Raw genomic sequence first — 26,283 nt, 5'->3', positions numbered from 1 at the left:
TTTATACCACTGAATAAAATTTAATGATACTTTCACAGATTCTTTTTTACGTAATGCCATTGTGGACCTCCTATTTTACTTTTTGATCTGACACTTATTTCGGGTCTCTTTCAGAGCAAAACATAGACCTTGCCATTTATAATCATACGGGTATCATTTAGTAAGCTCACTGCTCACAGTATCTCTAGTTTTATTTGTGATCCGTTCTACGTTAATCCAATGTTTTGACTTTGATAAGCAGTATAACTCCCCTAAAGCCTGTACATATGTCCTTTGGAGTTTTCTCTTTTAGATGATTAGTAAGTTTGATATAAAATATTTACATGTTTTCAACTACTTAGGCAAACAACAAAAAAAATTTTTAATAATTGTTGAAAACGACAAACGGGGTGTTTGTCGTTTTCAACAATTATTAAAAAATTTTTAATTTTTTAAATGACCATTTGACCTCATCCATATTCTTTTTTCCAGTGTTTGTTCATGTCTCCACAATAAACATCACTTTTACGGTTCATAACGGTTCCTGGACTAAGGTGAGACAATAAAAGGAATATTATTTTTTACAATAAAATATATCGGAAATCAAAAATTCTTCTAGAGAGATAAGGACAGATTAAGTAGTATAAAAATGCAAACATTTCTCTTTTTGAAATATTAGATCTGGAGTTAAGGTGGATCTTTTATCGGGGGTTATATTTTTCACAATGCATATGCATGTTTTGAGGTGAAAATCTCGAATACTGCAATGGTTAAAGTACAAACGATATGGGAAAAACAACAGAGTTATGTTTCATTTTTTTATTAAAAAGAAGCGAGAAGCATATCAAGTCGTCAACTCACAACATTATATAAAGTCTCTGATAATTGCAGTAAAACATCAGTAAATGTCTGTGTATTGTTTTCTGTACATGTAATATGACATTATCTACATTATCAATAAATCGTCACAATTTTATTATTTACAAATTGTTGAAAGAAAATTTCCCATCCCTCCTGTACGTGTACAGTCTAACAAGCCAGTGTTATCATTTATGACCTGTTTTTTCAACATTTCCAATTTTACGTCAATCACGGTGTTAGTTCATACATTTACACATATTACAGTCCATAAAAGTTTTTTGGTTTGTTTTTTTTTGGGGGGGGGGCACTATAATAATTTTTGCATGGTTGAAAGTAGAGATTCTCGGTATTTAAATCAATTCCATTATCAAATTTTCGGGTGAATCTGCAATTTTTTCGTTGACGGAAAATGTGAATATGAAGCTTTTAATATCTTAAAGTCTAGTTCATCGATTTCCAGTGCAAAATTGGTCAGGTGTTTTTGGGAGTAAGCCTCTTGTCTACCAGTCAAAGAGGAGTTATGATGTGGATAAGGGGTGAAAAAAAATGATAACAGTTTAAAAAATGCTGTTATAAAGTACCTTGATATTTTTTTTCAAAATAAAAAAATGTTTTTTTATGTTAAAAAATTAGATGTTACATTTTAAATATATAACATTGCATAATTTTTATTTTCTAAAAAATCACGTTTTAAGGCTATAATTTCTTCGTTAGGATCACATCCTTACAAAAGGTATAGTGAGGTTTGTTGATGTAAAGCTATAATTTCTTCCTAAAAATCGTATCCTTACAAAAGGTAGTGTGATTTATTGATATAAAGCTATATTTCTCAGATAAAAACTCATCATAAGTCATTTGGTTTGTTATTCTCTGTTGGAATTGCATCTAAACATTGATCACCGTGGTTTGTTTTACAATTTTGAGTTGTCTTCCTACTGCAGAGTCCCAGAAATATCCCAACAGCCAGGATGATTCCAACAACCTGAAAAGTTAGAGAGTAAGACTTTAGAGGGTATAAGACGTTAGATGAAGATAAGATGTAACAGTGAATAATACGATATAGGGAAGATCAAGTTAAAGGAAATAAGAGACCCACGGGCCTTATAGGTCACATGAGTATCATTCAACAACTTTCCAACAATACACTTTGGTTCGTGTTTTAAACCAGAGGCCATGAAATTCAGAATTTTGAACGGGGCGTCATTGCTTATCAAGTTAAAGGAAATAAGAGACCCACGGGCCTTATAGGTCACATGAGTATCATTCAACAACTTTCCAACAATACACTTTGGTTCGTGTTTTAAGGAGGATGTACGGCCACCTTTAGTGCTGTGAGAACAAAATGTAAACATTTCTTCAAATGGCTAAAATACATCATATTTTGATCAAATTTTAAGTCCTTATGATAAAGATACAATAAATATTCATAACTGAATGCATGTTGTGCATATATAACCTATACTTTTGCAGAAAAATGCTTTTGATATGCTCCTTAGAACTGCGCAGCTACAGAATTCAGCAGAGCGTTAAAAAATCAAAAAAAATATGCAAACTGTGCATCAATGTTCTCTCTACAACCATTTGTTGAGAAAATGTCTAAATTTTGCACTTTTAAATGATAATTTCAAGTTCAAAACAAGGTATCGTTGTCTTGAAAAAGAGTGTAAAGAACCATGAAAGTAGTTCATGGATAGCAGCACGTGGTCTATTTTTAGCACAGAATTTTGTTTTCCAGACCTCTTCTTAATATGGAGGGACATAACAATCTTTAAATGTGGAAGAGAATTACAGTTGCAAAATATTTCAAATAGTATGAACACTTTTAAAAGAAGAAATGTGTTATAGTATGGCTTGAAGTAATTTATTTAGTATTATTATCGCACAGTTGTTAAATAATGTACTTATTGATATCAAAGAAAAAAAATCTTAAACTCTTTTATTGCAGGTAAGGAAAAATGAGCACCATCAAAGTTAAGAATTAAGAGTTTGTAAGTTTGCCACAGATAACTTATAATATATATCAAAATTTTAATTATCACCAATGAAACACAAAGAAATTAAACACATAAAATCGATATGAATGACCTTGATTTAGTACCTACTAGTACGAGGGGTGATCAAAAAGTTCGCGAACTATCTCTATATCTACAAAACCACAATTCAGATTAGAAACAAATTTGGTGCACACATAGCCAAACACAAGTTCTATAAAATAGCATATATGCTGAATAAAGTTTTGCTCATAATGACGTCATTATGCAGGTACTTGTGACGATAAATGGTTGCCTCAGTGGTACTCGTTTAACAAACGACTAAAATATTTATGGTATATCTTAAAAATGCCTTTGAAGTAGCATATAAGAATTTGTTCATAGTTTATTAAGACAAATGACTTCCTACAAATTCAATCAATGATTGGATAGATCGTTTTAGTGAAGGAAGGCAGATGGTTAAATATGATACTTGTTATATTGCCCAGTGATATATTAGCAAGTTTGAAAAGGGATGTGTTTTTAATTAAGCAATATGCTATCAAAGACCTCCAATTTACACTTTAAAAAATACTTGAATATTTCAACAATAATATAACTATCAAATACCTAAGATATATCGTTTACTTTTTGGTCTACCCTCATATACTCTGTCTAATAAACATTTACAATTTTGATTTTAGCGGAGCAACATTTGAAAAGGAATGAAATCATTCAGAGTGGGTTAGGAGATTTAATGAATACAAAAACCTTTTCTATTTGCCCTTTTTGTCAAAATTACAATTTTACAGAGTAAAGAACAAAATCAACATTAATAAACATTTTATACCATCTTAATGACGTTTGGTGGTCCTCCCAACTCAGGGAAAAATTATTGGGTCCGTATTTATAGGTGAGATAAAAATTCCTAAAATTTTAAACATATTCGTTGACGGAAGAAAAAAAAACATGTAATGGGATGTAAAAAAAAAATTGAGTCGGACCATTTCTAGGCGGTAGATCGGGAGAGAGGGCAACCAAATATTTTTATAACAAATTGTTAGTACATGTTCCATCTAATGCAAAATTTTTGAATCTTTGGCACTATTTTGAAAAACAAACATAGGATTTTTTTTTTGGGGGGGGGGGGGGTAGCCTCTCATTTTTTTGCGTGATAGACATAGCATATGCAATGGACTTTTCTTTGCAAACATTGTGCTTGCTTCTAAATTTCAAAGAAACAACTCAATATATTTTATCAAGTTTCGTATGTTCAATGAGCGAGAGCTTACAATGTTGTCAACATAATGAGACATGATGCGTTTTTATGTCCAAACATTACTCCATACTATGTGTGGTTCATTGCAAACAATCTAGCTATTTTTGTGAGGTGCCTGAAGGAAATCCTATAACTGCCTATTTTTTCTATCTAACTGCTAAACAAAATAGACACATGTACCAACTTTTCGAATGTAAGACATGTAATTACAATTTGTTTTTCATGCACCGTATATTGTTTAACTTTTTCAAATTAAATGCTAAGCATCCTCCTTGCAGTGCCCCATTTGAAAATAACTTCTATCGCCACAGAAAAAAGACCCACCGTAATCACATATGTTTAGGCCATGTTTTATCTTTTTTCTTGAGTTTTAAAGAAACCAACAAATCATCAAGACTTGTCCCATGAAAAATTAAATATATAATCATGGTAATAAACGCATCTATCCACAGCAGATATATGCACATGCCAACCACGTGCTCAGTGGAATGATATTATCGAGGAAACTCGAGCTGTAAACAGAACAGTTTTTCCCGATTTGCTGGAGTGGGGTTAAAATCGCTTTTTTTCATTAATCAGACGATGCAATGCAACAAATAAAAGTAGTAAGTAATATAACCTAATGATTATTACTTAGTAATTTCTTGTCTTGATGTTATTATGGTTGCATTTATTTTAAAACCAATGCTATTCGAACTCTGTGTGACAGAGGAATGGTGGGCGAAATGAACACATGGCCTCAGGAAGACACCCATATGAAAAATCAAATTTTCAAGAATTTTGGATAATGACAAGAAAAAAAGCGAAACAAATGGTTGTAGCCATATTATCAATGAATCAAATTAACACTATATTCAATGCATTTTTCATCTCGTGAATGCTGTAGCTGCGCAGTTCTAACATGATTAATTTCCTCCTAATTAAAACAAAATAAACTTAATTATTAACTGATTTTGGTCTCTAACAGTAGGTAATTAGTGCATTAGCACTTTGAGTAACTTTGGACTAGTTTAGTAGAGTATTAAGCGCATTCTTGGTATTTTTATTTTACACCAGACTAGATTCAATATGGCTTGTACATCCCCCTTAAACCAGAGGCCATGAAATTCAGAATTTTGAACGGGGCGTCATTGCTTATCATAACTACACTTAGCATGCTTACTGGTTATTAATAGCCACGGGGTTAGATCAACGAACAAAGAGAAAATGGCATTTCTACTTTATAACCAGTTGTGCACCACATCCCACAAGAATTACTGACCCTTGGGCCACATATTTCAAAATTTCAAAACGACATCTTCACTCATCATAAATGGTTAATACCGAAGAGCAGATTTAAAAAAAATTATTTTCAGAATATGTAACACTCTCCCCAAGTACCCCCTCCTTACACCAGAAGCCCAGACCTAAGAGCCATGAATTTCACAATTTCGGAAGAGCTCGAGGCAATATTGCTCATCATAACTATATACTTAGTTTATTTTATACCCAGGATTAGAGGAGCAGATTTCCAAAGAATTAATGTATTTTCACTATATAAAAAATAGACCCCCCCCCCTTCACTAGAACCCTTGACCCAGGGGGCACCAATTTCTTAAATTTGAAAAAGGCACTCTTGCTCAATATAACTGTGTATCAAGTGAGTTTGATAAATACCCAGGAGCAGAGAAGAAGATTTTCAAGAATTAATACATTTTCACTATATAATTAAGAGCCCCACCCTAACACCAGAACATCTGATCCTGGGGCCATGAATTTAATAATTTTGGTAGAGGGCTCACTGCTTATTACAATCATGCCAACAGTGTCACTGCTTGATGTCCAGGAGTAAAGAAGAAGATTTTTAAAAATTGGATTAATTTTAGTAGTTTTAGCCCCACCTCTCAGGCCCCAGGGGGGCAGGGACCCTGAAATTCAAAATTGTTGTTCCCTTTACCTACATATGCTTTCTATGCAATGCCAAAATTTGTTGAAATTGGTTAAGCGGTTACAGAGAAGAAGTTGAAAATGTTCAAATGTTTACGCACGATGCATGGCGAACGCCGACGGACAAAAACGGATAGCAATAGGTCACCTGAGTGACTAAGGTGACCTAAAAATGTGTTAAAAGGAAATAGAACGTTAAAAGTGGTAGAAGGAAGTCGGGATAAGATATTAGAGGGAATTGGACGATCAATAAGATTTTATATCTAAATAGGACGTCAGAGAAAAGAGAGGGAAGAGGATGTAAAAGTGACTAAACCGTTTGATTGTATATAAGACGTAAGAGGGAAGAGCATGTAAAAGTGAATAAAACGTTTGATTGAATAAAATGTTAAAGAAATAAGTTGTAAGAATGAAGCTTTAGACGTCTGAGAAAATAAAACGCCAAAAAGGAATAAGATGTTAGAGGAAATAAAGCGCTGAAGTGAATGAGACGTTAGAGTGAATACGATGTAAGAAGCGGTAAGGTGCAATAGAGCATCAGAGATTTCTATAATGTACATTATATATTTTGTTTATATAATACATAAAGTCAGTTTAATTGGTTCAAAGATATTTTCAATTTTTAATAACATAATGTAGTACTCTTTCTGATGATACTGTTCAAGCTCAAAATGTGTTCAAAACATAAATACTTTCAAAATCCCCAAGGTTAAGGATATGGTAGCTATTATATCTATCTGGTTATCTGTAATGGCAAAGTCATCCAACATCTTAACACGAGTAAAACAGCTCTGAAATGTTAAACAATACAATAAAAATTGCTGGTGTGGCACTTTTGAAATAAAAAGAAATTCAGACAATTTTTACTCCAATTGCATTTTTTAATATTTAGACATCTATAATTCATGATATGATTATAATAACATACTGTGACTCTTCACCACATTGTTTGGATCAGTACTTTAGGCACACCTGTGTGAATTTTTATCTAATTCCTAGCATTTATATATGATTTTCATAATCTTTTTTATGTTTATAATATTTACATCTCTATAGGTTCCAGGTTTCACTTCAGCATGACAACTGTCTGGCGCCTTTTCATAATCATAGACTGTATATGCTTTACAACAAGATTTCGGAATTTGAGAATTTGTCTGTTGACAGGAACCAAACGTAGTACACCAAGGGGTCGTGTCAAAGTCATTGGTGGTGCTAGTGACTTGGTTTACAGCACAACAATCGTACTGGAATATGGAAAACATTAAATTGATTAATACACATTTATACGGTATTTTATTATAAAGTAAATTTTGTTTTTATGTACAAATAAAACAAGAGGCCCATGGGCCACATCGCTCACACGAGAAGCTTTGACCATTCTGTTCTTTACTAGATTTCCCCCTTGTTATACATAATGCATCCCCACCCTACCCCACTGATCATAATTTAGACATTTTGAAATCTACACTACCCCATGATCCTTCCATGGGCACATATGTTTCAGCTTTTTTGGCCCAGTGGTTCCTGAGAAGAAGATTTTCAAAGATTTTTCCTATATATTTCTATGTAAAACTTTGATTCCCTATAATGGCCCCGCCCTTCCCCCGGGGGTCATGATTCCTATAATTTAGAATTTACACTACCCCAGAATGCTTCCACATAAGCTTCACTTTTTCTGGCCCAGTGGTTCTTGAGATGATTTTCAAAGATTTTTCCTATATATTTCTATATAAAACTTTGATTCCCCATTGTGGCCCCGCCCTTCCCCTGGGGGTCATTATTTGAACAATTTAGAATCTACATTATACCAGGATGCTTCCACATAAGTTTCAGCTTTTCTAGCCCAGTGGTTCTTGAGAAGAAGATTTTCAAATATTTTTCCTATATATTTCTATGTAAAAATTTGATTCCCCATTGTGGCCCCGCCCTTCCCCCGGGGGTCATGATTTGAACAATTTAGAATCTACACTATCCCAGGGTGCTTCCACATAAGTTTCAGCTTTTCTGGCCCAGTGGTTCTTGAGAATAGGATTTTCAAAGATTTTTCCTATATATTTCTATAAAAAACTTTGATTCCCCATTGTGGCCCGCCCTTCCCCCGGGGGTCATGATTTGAACAATTTAGAATCTACATTATACCAGGATGCTTCCACATAAGTATCAGCTTTTCTGGCCCAGTGGTTCTTGAGAAGAAGATTTTTCAAAAAATTTTCCTATATATTTCTATGTAAAACTTTGATTCCCCATTGTGGCCCCGCCCTTCTCCCGGGGGTCATGATGTGAACAATTTAGAATCTACATTATACCAATATGCTACCACATAAGCTTCAGCTTTCCTGGCCCAGTGGTTCTTGAGAAGAAGATTTTCGAAGATTTTTCCTATATATTTCTATACAAAAATTTGATTCCCCATTGTGGCCCCGCCCTTCCCCCGGGGGTCATGATTTGAACAATTTAGAATTTACACTACCCCAGGATGCTTCCACATAAGTTTCAGCTTTACTGGCCCCGTGGTTCTTGAGAAGAAGATTTTTTAATGACCCAACCCTATTTTTGTCTTTTCTTGATTATCTCCCCTTGCGAGGGAATATGTCCCTTCATTTTTACAATTTAAATTCCCCTTCACCCAAGGATGCTTTGTACCAAGTTTGGTCAAAATTGGCCCAGTGGTTCTTGAGAAGAAGTCGAAAATGTGAAAAGTTTACAGACGGACAGACAGACAGACAGACGGACGGACGGACGACGGACAAAATGTGATCAGAAAAGCTCACTTGAGCCTTCGGCTCAGGTGAGCTAAAAAGTAAAAGTTCAACAGAAAGATTGTTGATATCAAAAAAAAAAAACTTATCACAAGAATTAAAATTGTACAGTACTTTGACTCTACCACCAACCGCAAGGAATACAAGGCCTGTTCAATAAATGATGTCCTGAGCTCTGTGGCATACAACATAGAAATCATAACACATAAATCTTCTCTTTCTGCTATGATTGAATCTTTAATGAATTGATTACAGTTTATGTTACCACTTTTCATCACATAGTTTCATTGTGAGAAGCTGGAAAACAAGGGCTATTTGAGACACTGCATTGAAAATGAATGGTAAAGAATCAGTAAACTAGAGTGAAATTAAACGCTTCTTTAAAGCTCCTGTAATACTCATTAAGAATCCCAAAGAAATATTCACTGAAATATGTAAAATGTACAACAACCAATGTCTGTTTTATAGTCACGTGAGCAGATGGATTTCAATGAACAAAAATTATATAATGGGCTTCAAAAATTGGTACCGTCCTTGGCGACAACCAAATGAATGTGCTGTTTGCAAAAATTCAACAAATTATCACTAATGATGTTTGATTGACTTTAAGAAACAACAAAATTGATAGGCATCATTTTTTGGCCAGTATACACGTTTTTAAGTAAAGATTTGGCAGTAAATAGAGGATATTAAATGTTTTGTAGTTGAATAAGGAATTTATTTCACTAGTGGGGCAGGATTTTTGATATTTTCACGAGTGCGAAGCACGAGTGAAAATATCAAAAAATCCTGTCGCACGAGTGAAATAAATTCCATATTCAGCTACAAAATATTGAATTTTCTGTTTATTACATTTTTTTTTTTTAATTCTTTGATTTTTCCTTTGCCCCTGTTTTTTTTGTTTTTTTTTTGTATTACAGTCATAGGCTATATGACGTCATAGTTGAGTGGTTGAGATGTCATAGCTAACTGAGGTGAAAACACCATAAACATGGATTTAGCAACATGTTTTTGGTAATTTTGGCAATTTTATTCTTTGTCAGAATGGTTTATTTATTTCCATCTATCTTAAATCAGGTCAAGGAAGATTTTTTTACAACAATCTTCGTTATGGGAAGGGAAATTGAGAGTTTCCCCGCACTTCTCATATTCGTCACACTGTGACAGAATATCATTTTGATATCCTTTCACACTATTCAGTGAATAAATTACAGTATTTCACGGGTAAAATGTAATTTAAAAAAAGCTTATTATTCAATGGTCACCGAATGTTTTGATAAATGAGTGAAAACGAAAGCGTGTAGGAATATTTTAACAATTATTTTTAAAAATCAAAAATTGTAGCTATCCATGTTTGTCTGAAATTGAAACAGATATTGAAACTTGAGTCCAATGCTTTGAATTCTCAAAACAAGTTTACAATAAGATGCACTTCACAAAAATAGCCAAGATCTGAGAAAAGCAGAAGCACGAAAGCAGTTTTCTATGCCATTATCTTAAATATCAGTGGTCTTGTTGTTCAAATTCTTATTCGGGCAGGCAGTTCAATTTCTAGAGAAGTTTAGAAAGCAATTTTTTTGCAAAACAATCAAAAGGTTTATGAGAGGATCGAACCAGAATCAGGAATCCACTACATTAAATTTCTTCATGACAGCGTCCAAACCCACACGCGGTGAAGAGTAAAGAAGTTTGGGGGATAAACAGATAGTGAATGTTTAATTTGTAACACCAATAATATTCGCCAGATCTTCCACCCTTTGACTTGTTTCATTTTCCAAACTTGAAAAAAGCACCTTTCAGAAAGAAGAAAGAAGTTCAGGAAATCATAGTATCTGCCATATTTCAGTATACAATAGCCATATTCAAAAATTTGTTCTAAAATTAATCAGAAATTGGATAAAAATGTTACGGACATGTGTTTTAATTAAATCATTAAGACTAAATCATTGAAAAGGGCTTTTTTTCTTTCCGAGTATCGAGGACATTATTTATTGAACAGCCCTCGTATGTGAACAAGGTTTTTTTAAGTCACTTTCCAAGGTCCTTCGTATGGGGTAAAAAATTATGGTACTAAAGGAAAGGCCATGGTACAAGAAATGCACAGATGAAATATGAATTCCTTAGGAGCAACCATTCAAACGGTAAAGGTAAAATTATAATTTCCAAATGCAGCTCATATTCCAAGGTGACGAACATAAGGTCAAAAATGTTGGTTTTTGAAAAACGTGATATTTTTATGGACTTTGAGATTGAATACTGTTCGTTATCTCCATATCCTTCTTACAAGGAATAAAAACGTCATATATGGAAGTCCTATCAAGTGTCATTCAAAAGTTCTGGTCAAAGTTAGAGTTTTTAGATTTGATTGAACTCCAAGTTTAAGGTTGTATAAAGAAAATATGGTGGTACTTAAAAGGTATAGTTAATTGAAATACTTCTGTGAGATAAAAGGCATGTCTCAAAGAATTTAAAACCGACGGCTCAGGCTAAAGTTTGGTAAACTTTTGCAAAATTATGTCTCAGCCCAAGGTCAGGAATAGCCTTTTTCAGATGGAATATACATGCTAGATATGTGAGACAAAGTTAAAAGCAAAGTAAAGTTTTTGAAGACAGACGAACAAAGACATCAAAAACAGGGCAACAGTGTTTTGCAAACACATCTTGTTTCTTAACGATTTTTTTTTCAATTCTGCTGCAAAAGAAATAATGAATTGAAATTGTTTGCATGTTACTTATCTTTGTATGGCTTCGTACTCGGTGATTCTGAGGTATATAGTTTTTGTCCTGTCCGTCCATCCATCTCTTTTTTCGCAGAAAAACTTAATCATGGTCCATAAATTTTGATTATGTAGTGCTATGACTTACATATTTCACAGGTGTATTTCTTATCACAAGACCTTTCTTTGGATACCAACAGATTGAACTTATTGACCTTACTTTTGGAATTTGGTCCACTTTTACAATTACTTACCAAACTTTAACCTTGGGCATAACTTCTGAATAGTTGGTACTAAAGCTTTTATACATCAGTTTGCATTCACTGTGAAAAAATATTTCAAAGGATATGAATATTTTTTATCTTGGCCTTAGAGATTAGTCTTCTTTTGAAAAAATAAACTTTGGCCATAACTTTTGTAGAGTGAGTACTAGAGCTTCCATATTTCACAGATTCATTCCTTACGACAGGACCTTCCCAGGGATACCAAACACTTTTGATCTTTTGACCTTGAACTTGGAACTTGACCTGCGTTTGAGAAACGTCAATCCTCGCCATTAGCTTTCAAACGATGACATCAGTGTTTCACAAACTTGTTTTTTAGATAGAACTGTCAGAATGGTGATGAAATCATATGTGTTTTAAAATCAAATACATTTCAAAAACAATTTACCTTGATAAAGAAGTTGTTCCAACGGTCGGAAGTACTTGCGTTGATGCTTATAACATCCGAAGTAAAATTGTATGTTAGTGATATATTCATAGCACTCTTCAATTCTCCATAATCCTGTTGATGAGAAGCAAATCTCAAATTCAAAAAAATATTTTGAGTAATTAACGTTTTATTATGGTTAAGTATTAAAATATGAGCTTAAGTAAACTTTATCCACGTGTGAAGAAATTAATAACATACCGTATTTGTTTTAGTTGTTTTGAAATCTACAATAGTTTTGTACTGGAGCAATAGCAGTACAAAAAACACGAATGATTGTATGGCCAGCTAGGAAAGATGAGACTGTATTATCAATATTTCAAAATAGACGATAAAGATGTTATTCCATACTTGCTAATCAATTTGTCATTTTATGCAGGTTTGGTAACGTAAATATAATTAGTAAAACTTACCATGAAATAGCAAGTTAAATACATATATGCTGTTCTTTGTCTTTCACCAGGAATGATCAATAAAATCAGGCTCAAAAAGAGAAAAACGAAATCCAGGACAAGTGCTGATATCCCTATTCCCCAGATCTGTTTGATGTTCTTAGAATTTTCATATTTACAAGATACAGTAAAATTCAGGCGTAGGTATTCCACGGCTTCCTTGAGATCACAGGATTTGCTACGTTTTGTAACGTCACACCAAGATACCAAGACAATTGCGACAACCTTAACAAAATTGGTTTTATTCTTTTATTCACCTACTACATGTAAAGATACTAATGATTTTAACTCAGATTAGAAAGGCAGTATGTGTTAAAAACATATATATGTGTTAAAACTAGGGATGTCAAAATATTTATTTTCCTTAGTCGAACATTCGATTGCATTATTCGAACGATAGTCGACTATTCGTAGCATTTTTTGAAAAAAAAATCGCATCGATAGCATTTTCATAAATCAAAAACCCTTTTCGTCAATTTATGTAAAAAGTAACACCGATATTCAGATGAATTTTAAGAAGGGATAAGATGTAGAAATGAAGTAGATTTACACTAGAAATTGATTCTCCAAAATGTATGAATTTTCGGAAAATCGGCGGAGATTATTGTTTTAATAACTATCGAAGTTTCTTCAGAAACTTCACGGCTATGGTTCCTTTTTCATAATTCAAACATTTTTAGAGGTAATAAATAAATTTATAATTAGTACAAGTCCAATTAATAATTTTCAAAGTCCAGTATAGGGCTGCATAATTTACTACAATAACAGAAAAGGTCAGTAATTAACAAATAATTATTGCGGTGTGTAATTACTATTCTTTCAATGTAAACAATTTGGAAATTTATTTAAATACTGTGACTGTGTTTAAGCTCGTATTCGTCCGAGGACAGATACTTTGATGGTTTGAGGAATGACACTTTACAATTTTGAGTTGAGAATCCTTTAACACCTCCTTTTTTGCATTTATTAAATATTCGAATGTCGTTTCATTATTCGATCGTCGGTCTATTAGACTGATAGTCGAATATTCGTTGACATCCCTAGTTAAAACACATATATTACATAGTAGATAGCAAACATTTCTATTTTCAATATGGAACACTAACTTGGTGGTAGAGACTTATCTTTATTATTTGTCGAATTAAATGAAGACAGTTTACCATTGTTGCTCCTGTGAATATCATCAACGTAAAATTTGCTTTTCTGTCATCCTAGAAAAAAAATACATATTTGTCATTCAGCTTTTATGTTATACAAATCAAAATTCCTCTAGATTATCAAGTAGTAGAAATGCAGAAACTTTGGCATAAAACAAAAACTTCACTTTCAATTTTTCAAAATAATCTTTTGTCAGGCATTATATTTTGATCCACCTTTTCTTGTTTCAGCTTTTGAGTTTCTTCCACCTTTTCTGGTTTCAAATTTTGAGTTTCTTCCACCTTTTCTGGCTTCAGTTTTTTAGTCTTTTTCACTTTTTTTTGTTTTTGAGTTTCTTCCACCTTTTGTTTCTTCAGCGTTACATATTCTTCCACCTTTTCTTCCTTCAACTTTTGAATTTCTTTGTCTGCCATTGTTTTCTAAATGCATGTTTCAACAAATATAAATTAATTATTCGTTTTTGCAAATTTTGAAAAATAAAAAAGTGAAACTATGGTTGTATGGTAGAATTTCATAAAGTATTTTTAAAACGGTTAGAAAAAAGGAGGTAAGGATAAAGATAAAAAAATCTATAAACCTACAAATCTGTACAAAACACGGAATCAAAAAGTCCCAGAGGTTGGATCATGTGAGATGTCTCAGGAAAATAATGTAGTCTCTAGCTATTGATAATTTTCATTATAATTTTCCCGCCATTTTTTTTTTCTTTTTCTTGCTTCATTTCCTGATGATTTTCTTTTCTAAGTTTTTTATCCGATTTCCTGTATTGATCTGTAAACAATGAAATCAGAAAGAAAAACTTATTATGCATGAACAAATACAGTGTATTATAAACTAACTTTTATTCAAGAGGGAGCATTATTCATTTGTGTTGCGACCCCCTTTTAATCACGAATAATTCTCGTGCGCACCAGTTATTCACGTATGTATTTTTAAAAAGTAGAATGTTGTCATAATCTCGAAAATAAGTCGTGGATGGAATCTTAACTGAAAAATCGCGAATAAAAGATTACACAAACAATATTTTGTTCACAGTAGAATAGTCGAAAAAAATGAATGTCTTTTTTGCAATTTTTTGATAAAACTGGCTAATATTTTAAATGTCGAATTTAAGTCATACTGTTGATTATCTTCAAATTTTATCATTAATGTTTTTATTCAAGTTTTTAAATCATTGAATGGAATACACGTAAAAAAAGGAAATAACAGATAATAAATCAATTTGCAATTCGAAAAAAATCTATATTGGATTACTCGGTATATGAAACATCTTTATATATATCTTTCCAAACACTTAAATAGTAGTATTTTCATGCTATGGACCAAAAATTTAGAATAAAACAAAATCGTAGCCTTTCTTTAAAAAAATCATCTGTATATTGGGTTATGTGTCTTAGCTGATTCGATGCACAGAGCATGTACAACAGTGTATATTTATGACTATAATCAAGCGACATTAACCCCATTTTCAGAAGATGTTCAGAAATGAGGCTACGTTTCGTCTTATTTAGATTTTTGGTAGGTCTATACAATCCAATAAAGCCAAAATAATCTTCTTATTAAGACAAAAATGCTGACTGATTGTTTTCATACTTATTGTTTGTCTATTTTTACACATCAAATTGTCAAAGGATATACCTGTTTTCCCCGATCATGAAAGAGAGCATTCGGCGGATGTGACTGGTCGACAAGGGATGCTATTTATTCAGTAGCATCTGATCCCATCTCTGATGTTTTAAAGTTTTTCTTTGCTCTGTTCATGAATTCGTTGAATTGTTCAAATAAACTTTGAGCTTGAATATTGTTCATTATCAATCTGTAAATATCTTGTTGTGAACTATATACAAGTCATGAACATATAGATCAGTGTGCAACTAAATTGCAAATACAAAACAGAATCATAAGAAATTACACCTAATCATTGCAGTTTTCCACATTAGTCTGGTCCGATTTATAGAAAAAAATACTTCTAACGGCAAATAATTATTATTTGGTCCAGCATAGTTTTTTAAACCTATTTCGAGTATGCTGAATCCGAAAAAATATGCTGACCTTCATGAAAATGGCGTGAAAGTGGTAAAATGGCGATTCAAAATGGCGGACATCAAATTTTTCTAATTTTCTCTTAATATCGTTCAAAAATGAGAAATAATCTGTGAATATCTCACTGAGTGTAATACAAGTATAAAAATGATAATATAATGCTAACATTATTAGATAAACTCAGAAAATTTAGTCGTTTCTAAACTTAATTCGAATTTTCTCTGATTTTTTTGTCTATTGTTCTATATTCCGCTTTGTTCAGGATTTTACATCCGTAAATATCCATACACCGCAGATTTGTATTTTTTCATCTGCATCTCACTATTGTACAACTGAATGATGGCCCAGCTGTAAGTTACAAGTCAAACTGGCGATTCAAAATGGCGGATATTCATTATATCTTAATGTCGTTTACATAGTATAAAGGATTTGTAAATATTTTACTGAGTGTAGTACAACTATGTAAAATGCCAACAGAACATTAATTCGATTACTTTAAATAAAAAATTTAGTCGTTTAAATTTGAAATGTGTTATTTAGCTCATAATGGCGATTCAAAATGACGTCGTATACACTAGAATTTCGTAGAAACTGCTGAATTCTGGTTCGTTTTGCAGAAAATAAATTACAGTCTATATATATATATAGAGAGAGAGAGAGAGAGAGAGAGAGAGAGAGAGAGAGAGAGAGAGAGAGAGAGAGAGAGTATATATAGTATATTGATTAGTCCATTAAATATAAACAAAAAATACTTGAAAAGATTCATTTTTTTCTGGAAATAGTTAAAACAAACTTGACTTAAGTTCCAAGGCCTTTGAGCTCACTTCCACCTAAAATCACTCCCGAATCCTGTCATTATCAACTCGCACTTCTACCTCAACATCCCTCGGCATACCATCAAATATTACTGCAGAAGTTCGTGTCCGATTTCATCGAACACTTTGTTCTAGCTTTTTAGCACTTATAAGAACTTATAATTATCCCCTAACATCTTCTATTCCAGCTTTATTTGCTATATGTTTAATTTCAGTCTGTCTTCGGAATTTTTGTATTTTGAACACTCAAGTAAAATGGTGCCCCGTGTCAAGGATGACAACCCCCTTGGCATGTAAAAGACCGTTTCTCTGGAGTTCGAAAAAGAGTAAGCGCCAGAGAAACCAAAATCCTTCAAAATCCGATTATTTAAACTGATAGTCCGCCGAAACATGGCTGAAAAATTGCCGACTCGGCGTTAAACAATATACAATCAATCAACCAACATTCAAGGAATAACACATTTATGTTCAAATGTGAAAAGTCTATTTTGTTTTCCTAAACCATGTGCAAAATGCACTAGAGGTACTATGAGCAATTAGCTCACTAAATGATACCCCGGTCTCCCAATATGAATATAATGACAGTGTCCATGTTTTGCTATGGAAAACCCAAAATATTGGTCGGATCAAAAAGTAATCTCTTAATCAAATATTTAGAGGATATTGGATGACACCATAGCTATTCATAGAATCGCATGTTATCTTACGGATCGTTGTTTACTTGCGTTTTTCATTTCCGAGATTAAAGAGTCAAGAAGTATCCCGAACGCAAATATCGTTAGTTACAAAAAAACAATTGATGATTGGTCGACCGAGTTGTACCGAATCCCAATCAGAACTCGAGAAAAAAAAAACAACTTCTATTAACACCGTATGCCAAGGGTTTATGAGGAGAGTAGCGTATTAGAAACCCTTGGCTAGAGAAGATGCTTACAAGCTTTCGTACCAATAGGCCTAAGCCATTCCTGATTTCGTTCTATAGTCAACACGTCTCTTGACAACAAAATTTTCTTGAACAGTTCAAGAACTTTACAAGGCAACTTGATCCACCCTTCTTTGTTAGGATAGTGTAATTTATGTACACTGTTCAATACAAAATTATCCATTCACAGCATGAAATATTTGAGAATGCAGTTGAATTTTTGACTAAGAATAACAAAATGCAAATGTAGGAATCAGAGCTGGACAATCAAGAAAATTTATGGTTTACGTATATTGTACTGGTAATTCTTAATATATATGTTTATATTTGGATATTATAATATATTCAGATTTATATGATGTAACAATTACTAGCCCTCTAATTGGTCGTGGTCAATAATTTTAAAAATCATACTAAGTTATGTTGCACTAGACCTTCCACACGAACATACACATTTATTTTTTTCTAAACTGGAATAAAAATAGATCAAGAATTTCTACAACTGAAGGTTCACTCGCCTTAATGCTCGGGGAATACTGCTCCTTGGGTAGCTTAATTTTCATATTTTCCTCAAAACAGCAATTATTGTATGATATTATTAACTTTTTATCTGAAGAAGCATGGTGAGACAGGTAAAAGGTAAAATGTCTTCGGAATTGAGGTCAAAAATTTATTTTAGTCTTAACAATAAAAGTAATTAAACAAAAATCCGTGTTATAAAAATCATAAGTCATTAACAAAAATATCCCCCAACTTTCATTGCATATTTGAACATTATTTCATGAATAAAAAAACTGTAATTTATTTTCTGCAAAACGAACGAGAATTAAGCATTTTGGGTATTTTTCGAAATTCGAGTGTTTACAACGTCATTTGAATTGCAATTTCAAGCTAATTAGCACATTTCAAATTTAAACGACTAAATTTTCCGATTTAAAGTGATCAAATTAGTGTTCTATAGTCATTTTACATAGTTGTACTACGCTCAGTAAAATATTCACAAATCCTTTCTCCTATGTAAACGACATTAAGAATTAAATAATTTGAAGAAAAAGATGAATATCCGCCATTTTGAATCGCAATTTTGACTTTTGACTTACAGGTGCACTATCATTTAACTGAAGAATAGTGAGATGTCGAGGGAAAAATACAAATCTGCAGTGTATGGATATTTGCAAATGTAAAGTCCTGAACAAAGAATAAATATAGAAAAAATAGACAAACCAGAAGTCTCTGTCGAGACTGAAGCTCTACTGGTTTGTACTTATAGCAAAAGAAGAGAAAAGTACTTAGGCAGTTGGGAATTGAAACTTTTCAACAGCAATTAATAGAAAAATGATCCTTGATTTAGTCTCTTTATGTTTTAGTGTAGTCTACTTGCATGCCACATTACATTATAATCAGACTAAAACTGTATTTGGAGTAGTATTTTGAGTGTATTAAACAGAAATTTCTATTTTTAGTAACCGTGGCAACATCGTTCATTGAAGTGAAAAACTATACACAGAATTATGTAACTTAGTGTAGTCTACATGTGTGCCAAGTTATATTGAAATCAGACCAAAACTGTAGGAGGTGTAGCATTTTGAAATAATTTCACAGAAATTTCTATTTTTAGTAACCACAGCAACACCGTTCATCGAAATCAAAAACCGATATACAGAATTATGTATCTTAGTGTAGTCTACTTGTGTGCCAAGTTACATTGAAATCAGACCAAAACTGTACATGTAGGAGGAGTAGCATTTTGAAAGAATTTCACGGAAATTTCTATTTTTTGAAGCACGTCAACACAGTTCATCGAAATCAAAAACCGATACACAGAATTATGTATCTTAGTGTAGTCTACTTGTGTGCCAAGTTATATTGAAATCAGACCAAAACTGTAGGAGGAGTAGCATTTTGAAAGAATTTCACAGAAATTTCTATTTTTAGTAACCACGGCAACACCGTTCATCCAAATCAAAAACCGATATACAGAATTATGTATCTTAGTGTAGTCTACTTGTGTGCTAAGTTATATTGAAATCAGACCAAAACTGTAGGAGAAGTAGCATTTTGAAAGAATTTCACAGAAATTTCTATTTTTAGTAACCACGGCAACACCGTTCATCCAAATCAAAAACCGATAAACAGAATTATGTATCTTAGTGTAGTCTACTTGTGTGCCAAGTTATATTGAAATCAGACCAAAACTGTAGGAGGAGTAGCATTTTGAAAAATTGTTTCCAGACGGACAGACAGACAGACGGACGGACGACGGACGCATTACTATCGCATAAGCTCTTCTGGTCTCTGACCAGTAGAGCTAAAAATCAGAGAAAATTCGAATTAAGTGTAGAAACGACTAAATTTTCTGAGTTTAACTAATAATGTTAGCATCCTATTATAATTTTTATAGTTTTATTACACTCAGTTAGATATTCACTCATTAATTCTCCATTTTGAACGACATTAAGAGAAAATTAGAAAAATTTGATGTCCGCCATTTTGAATCGCCATTTTGACCTCTTTCACGCCATTTTCATGAAGGTCAGCATATTTTTTTCGGATTCAGCATACTCGAAATAGGTTTAAAAACTATGCTAGACCAAATAATAATTATTTGCCGTTAGAAGTTATTTCTAGCCTTCTTTTTAACCAGAAGTCTCTGTTGAGACTGAAGCTCTACTGGTTTGTACTTATAGCAAAGGAAGAGAAAAGTACTTAAGCAGTTGGAAATTGAAACTTTTCAACAGCAATAAATAGAATAATGATCCTTGATTAAGTCTCTTTATGTTCATAGTGCAGTCTACTTGCATGCCACATTTATATTATAATCAGACTAAAATTGTATTTGGCGTAGAATTTTGAAAGAATTTCCCAGAAATTTCTATTTTTAGTAACCACGGCAACACCGTTCATCGAAATCAAAAAGTGATAGACAGAATTATGTATCTTATTGTAGTCTACTTGTGTGCCAAGTTATATTGAAATCAGACTAAAATGTAGAAGGAGTAGCATTTTGAAAGAATTTCACAGAAATTTCTATTTTTAGTAACCACGGCAACACCATTCATCGAAATCAAAAATCGATATACAGAATTGTGTATCTTAGTGTATTCTTCTTGTGTGCCAAGTTATATTGAAATCAGACTAAAACTGTAGGAGGAGTAGCATTTTGAAAGAATTTCACAGAAATTTCTATTTTTAGTAACCACGACAACACCGTTCATCGAAATCAAAAACCGATACACAGAATTATGTATCTCAGTGTTGTCTACTTGTGTGCTAAGTTATATTGAAATCAGACCAAAACTGTAGGAGGAGTAGCATTTTGAAAAATTGTTTACAGACAGACAGACGGACAGACAGACAGACAGACAGACAGACAGACAGACGGACGGACGACGGACGCATTACTATCGCATATTAAGCTCTTCTGGTCTCTGACCAGTAGAGCTAAAAATCAGGACCAGACTACATTGCAAATAAGTGCAATTAATACAAAACATGTATTAGCATACAACTTTATGAAATTAATATTTGTCACTTTCAATCTGGTAATGCCCGACTGAAATTGTAGTCTACAACAATTAGTTATAGCTGTTGTAACTTATGCAAGATGTTTTCAATAATAGATGATAGATCATTATGCGTCAAATGAACAATATATAAATTAATTTTGTATTTGTACTTTGTATTTAGGTTGACACGAGTAATAAATATTTAGCATGTTTTTTTTAATTTCCCCTATACTTAAATCAATGATTCAAAGGAAGATATGTAACTATCTCAACGGAATTAGAAGCAGCAAACAGAGGAATGTTATGCAAGAAAAAAAAAACAATGGTCTTTAAATATGAATGTTCTTTATAAATTAAAAAAATACGTATAAATTATCAATTGAGATTTAAATTAATTATAGACTTGGCTACTTTTTAACCTGACCTAACTAGCTGACTACTGTGCACTTAGATATGAAGCCTTGACCATGATTGACACTTGGTCTCATCCGTGTGCTTGGATTCACCATTATCTTGTACTATACCTTAAGATGATACAACATTAATAAACTGTTCATTTTTTTTTCAAAATATACATTACTCATTTAGTTACTTCCTTAAAACTACCAAACAATAACTGTTAAATACAGAACTGTATTAATTGAGCTAGTACACTTCGACTCCCTGGAGCTGCCTGTTAGCAGAATTCACAACATAACAAAGCTTGCACATTTATAACTTTTAATATACAGACAAAAACACAGACAACAAATCAAAACACTTTAGTATGGTGGAAAAGGTCGCATAGAAAAATTCTGTGGGGAACTGGGAAGGAGGCCAATTTAACTACCCAATGTAGGGGACCCACTGGGAGCCCTATGTGAACATAGGTTCTTAGAGCCTGAACGAGTCACCGCGTTCTGAGGAGGGTAGTGTACCCGCCCCTCTCGCCCGTCTCCTGAGAGCTACCTGATATAATGCATGAAAGGGAGGACCCAGTAGACTGTACTACGCCCCCCCCCCCCAAAGAACATGCCCCCAGTCTGTATCATCCCCTCTCTTGGAAGGGAAGTGGATGAAGCACCAGCAATGGACTAGCTGTAAGCCTCTCTATTAACCTTTTAAATGTACTGCCTTTTGTTACTAACTTTTTGACCAACTTGATAGTAAACATAACACATGTCCCCTGCCTTGGTAGCAGGTGGGAGGAGACAACAGGTTTTGGGGCAGAATTAGTGATCAGCTACCGCAATGCACTCCCCAGTCCCGCCACAGACATTAACAATGTCCCCCACAAATTTACAAACAATGTTCTGTGTATAACACATACTAGTAGGTAAATTATTTAACTAATATAAATGTTTATGCTTTAACCAGCCTATGAATGTGATTACTACTGTTTGCGCATAGGGAAAGAAAAGTCTCTGTTTCACTGGCTTTTGGCAGGAAAAATACTTTGGTAATTCTGCAAGAAAAACTGCATTGCTGCTTGGAGATAATTCAAAAATATTTGGTTGTCTACATTAGATAAGTGTGTGCCATCAGTACGGTAGCGGTCAATTTCTGTGGCTTTGATATTATGGTCGTGTTCAAAAACACATCCCTGTACTTCCTTAACCATAATTTTTTTCCATTAGCTTGTTTATTCTGATCCTTTTCTTACTGATTTTTTGACCCATTCCAAAGAGGTGCATAATGCCAATAACGCCTTGGTAGTAAACATGACCAGACTAGCTTAGTGTTAGGCCACAGTGAATTGTATCTGTATAATGTGCATTGTGCCATGTGTAAGAAAGATTTCGAGGTAATATCACCAGAATTTAGATCATTTGATCCGACATGAAAAATTAACCAATCAGGAGGAGAAAAATTAACAGACATAGTTGCTATGGTTTGTTCAACCTAGTGCTACTGAAGTCCCCTTAAACCATTCCAAGTTATTGAAGCTGGCAAGTTCAAATTAGTTCCCCCAGGCCTATATTCTGCTGCTACTCCTGTCCTGTATGGTATTGAGGATCCAATTATCCAGATGGACATGCCTGGAAAGCTTTGTTGAAATAAGTAAGGATAAATTTTTAAAGTGTTAAGGCATAACACAAATTATAACATTCCGAAATAAAACACAATTGTTAATTAATGAATTTAAAGTTGTTCCTAAATGAGACCTTGAAAATTCGTACGAATGTAGGTTTGATAAGCATTTGATCTGGTTGATTGATACCTCTTGTTTTGCCAATTCAGAGTGGCCATACCTATGCGAAAGTTATGTGACCTATAATGACCCGGGACTTGCAAGAAATTGAGTGCTTTTTGCAAGACTGACTGAAATTTAAAACGTGTGACTGACAAGCAGTATTTTGCTGTTGCTTGACCTAAATTTGATATATTCTCTGTTCTGATTAACAGGGCAGATCTTAAGTTCAGGTTGATTGGTTAATTTGAGTAAAGTTGAGTGACCTATCTGATCAGTTTTTGACTTTTGAATTGTAAGTTTGTAACTACATGTATTAGATGATCTGTTGAAACAAATCGTAGATCGGCGAGTTGAATGCACAGAACTTCGCTTACTCTCAATTAACCAAAATAAGCTAAACAGAAGGATGCAACAAAAAAGTGAAGCTTCATAAGGAGATCGACACACAACCGGAAGGGTCTGAATAATTTTGATGAAAATGTTAAGAGATATGGGAATTCGTAAATCTTTGTTTAATACGACGACTGATCTACGTAGGATTTCAAGTGTTTTTAACATAAACTTTAGTTGTGTCGTTGTGACCACTGATTTTGTGATTATGAGAAATGGCACTTAAGTACAAACAGACTGTACGGTATGAATACTTATGGAGGGACAGAAAGGCTATGTAGTGTAAAAGCTGGTCTACCGAGACTGGCCAGGGTTGATCTAAACCACGTTGCGTACGAAAACTTTCAAGTGCTGCTGTGTTGTATGTTTTTTGTGTGTTGGCAGATAGAGAGTCATTTAAAAGCCTTGATGCCTCTTCTTCTAGATATCCCATACATGGTTTGGAATTGGTGTGGGGAAGAAATCTGATTCTGGTGCAAGGTCTTGGAACCGGGCCCACTGTGAACGAGATATTGCATCAGCAATTGAGTTGCTTTAGTAGGGATATATGAAGCCTTAATTTGTATGTTGTATTGCAGTGAAATGAGTACAAGTTTCCGGACAATGTTCATGACTCTATCTGATTTGCTGATTGAGTTGTTAATAATGTGTACCACTGACATGTTGTCAATGTGAAAAAGAAGTTTGGAGTTTTGTAGGTATTTGTTATAAAGTGTAAGGGCCACTAGCAAAGGGAACAATTATAAGAATGTCATGTCTCTAAGAATGCCTATTGAGCCCCAGTGTTGTGGCCATTGACCCCAAGCCCACTTGCCATCAAAATATATCCCAAATCCACCCTGTTTTCCCCCAGTACTGTATGTGAACAAGTGAACGGTGTGGCTGTCAACCAAAGTGGTATTTATAACTGATACTCCATTGTAGCCTTTCAAAAAAGTTGTCCATACGGGTAGGTCAAGTTTGATATTTTGTTTTATTCTAATTTTGTAGTAGTGTTTTTTTATGCCAATGGTAGAATTAATGAGGCGTCTGCAGAATGCTCGACCTGGTGCTACCACTCTGCAAGCAAAGTTTAGAGGCCCTAAAAGTGACTGCATTTGTTTAAGTGTGACTCTTTTGGCCAGCAACACTGTATTGATGTTTTCTTGTAATTTTACTTTCTTATCTGTAGGTAGTGACATGGTCATGTTGCAAGTGCTAAATCTAATGCCTAGGAAAACTAAGTCATTGGTCGGTTCTACAGTCTTGTCCTCAGCTATAGGTATGCCTAAATCTAAGCAAAGGGTTCTAAAATGTTGCAATGTATTCGCACAAACTGTGGAAGACTAGGGGCCACAAAAAAGAAAATCATCAAGGTAGTGAATAAATGTGCATTTCCTGAATGTTGTTTTGTAAGCCAATGCAAGAATGATGCAAATTTCTCCCACAATGAACAACTTATTGAAGACCCAAAGGGTATCATTTTATCGAAATAATATTGACCTTGAAATTTAAAACCCAAGAGGTCAAAATCAGATGATGATATGGGGAAAAGGCGGAAAGCGGATTTAATGTCAGATTTGGCCAATAACGTGCCAGTTGCTAAAGAAGCTATAATATCTACTGCCTCATCAATGCTTGCATAGGTAACAGAACAGGCCAAAGGGTCTATAAAATCATTGATAGAACTTCCTTCTGGATATAAAAGGTGATGAATTAAACGCATATCACCATCCTCTTTGGGGACTAAACCTAATGGGAAAACTCGCAAACAAATAAAAGGAGGGTTTGGAAATGGTCCTGCTACTCGTTGTAGCGCTACCTCTTTACTGATTTTATTTTCCGCTATCGACACATTTTTATATAAACTACTGAGATTTCTGCATTCTCTTGCCTCCCGCCGACCCTGATATTGTAGCCTAAAACGAAAGGCGAAACCCTGAAGTAACTTGCTTGTAACTTGCTGACAATATTAAACTTGTGTGTATTTCCAGCAGATACATACATAAGCCAATATTCGGAATTACTCTCCCCCTATAGAGTATAAGGTACTTATACCAAGTACTGACCTACTTGCTGCCAGCCTAACGTCTCTGATATATTTTAACAAATCCTTTGCTTTAGAACCGAATTTTTCTATTATATTTCCATTTCTAATTTTTTTCTCTGTGATAACTCTTTCAAAGTTAGGGAAGTTTATTTCTTGATAATTCTGCCGGAATGTAAATAAGGCAGGTCGGTTGGTCAGAAGCTAAAGAGGCCTAATACGCATGCAAATCTCGTGCGCCTCTGTCTCTGTGTCTGACGCTAAGTAGGCCAAATATGCATGTAAATCCCGTGCGGCCGCATTTGTGTTTGACGTCTGTGGGCGAGGACTATTCAAATTGGCATGGTAGACCTCGTGTAATTTAAATCTATTAGTCTACATTTTTAAAGTCTAAATCTACAATTTTATTTCACAATGAAATGGAAATATAAGGAATCACTGTCTTGTTAGTATAAGTATGCCAAGGACATCAACGATAGTCGGAAACATGAGATAATTTCTGCAAATTATCCCATATTTCCTACTATCGTTGATGCCCTGGCATACTACACTAACTAGACAGTGAGTCATTATTTCTTAAATAATACTAGTAAATA

At 33.7% G+C, this 26,283-nt stretch overlaps 1 protein-coding gene across 2 annotated transcripts; it reads right to left on the bottom strand.

Annotated features, from left to right (window-relative positions):
* Positions 1–1,140: 1,140 nt before the first annotated feature.
* LOC134232519 (uncharacterized) lies at positions 1,141–14,604 on the bottom strand. Of its 2 annotated transcripts, XM_062714496.1 has the most exons (10): positions 14,394–14,604; positions 14,154–14,231; positions 14,028–14,060; positions 13,815–13,865; positions 12,616–12,879; positions 12,404–12,490; positions 12,164–12,277; positions 7,062–7,259; positions 6,708–6,806; positions 1,141–1,822 (listed from the first exon to the last, which is right to left on the bottom strand). In XM_062714496.1, exons 2-10 carry the CDS (start codon positions 14,223–14,225, stop codon positions 1,685–1,687), a joined length of 1,056 nt encoding a protein of 351 aa, XP_062570480.1. In that variant the 5' UTR covers positions 14,226–14,231; positions 14,394–14,604; the 3' UTR covers positions 1,141–1,684. The 2 variants fall into 2 exon arrangements, with proteins under 2 accessions (XP_062570480.1, XP_062570481.1); XM_062714497.1 differs by lacking the exons at positions 14,028–14,060; positions 14,394–14,604 and having other exon boundaries at positions 14,154–14,315.
* Between the last annotated feature and the right edge of the window lie 11,679 nt (positions 14,605–26,283).

Source organism: Saccostrea cucullata, unplaced genomic scaffold (assembly GCF_032062105.1).
Source record: "Saccostrea cucullata isolate Sc308-1 unplaced genomic scaffold, CSIRO_AGI_Scuc_v1 ctg4332, whole genome shotgun sequence".
Taxonomy (NCBI): Eukaryota; Metazoa; Mollusca; class Bivalvia; order Ostreida; family Ostreidae; genus Saccostrea; species Saccostrea cuccullata.
This window is presented reverse-complemented; position numbering and strand designations above follow the sequence as displayed.

Bases quoted from the DNA above. Each gene is read 5' to 3' on its own strand.
- LOC134232519 (XM_062714496.1), bottom strand. From the start codon at position 14,225: ATGGCAGACAAAGAAATTCAAAAGTTGAAGGAAGAAAAGGTGGAAGAA. The intron at 14,061-14,153 runs GTGGAAGAAACT...AAACCAGAAAAG, and splicing joins TAACGCTGAAGAAACAAAAG to GTGGAAGAAACTCAAAAGCT. The intron at 6,807-7,061 runs GTAAATATTATA...TTAACATTTCAG, and splicing joins AACCTGGAACCTATAGAGAT to AGCTGTTTTACTCGTGTTAA.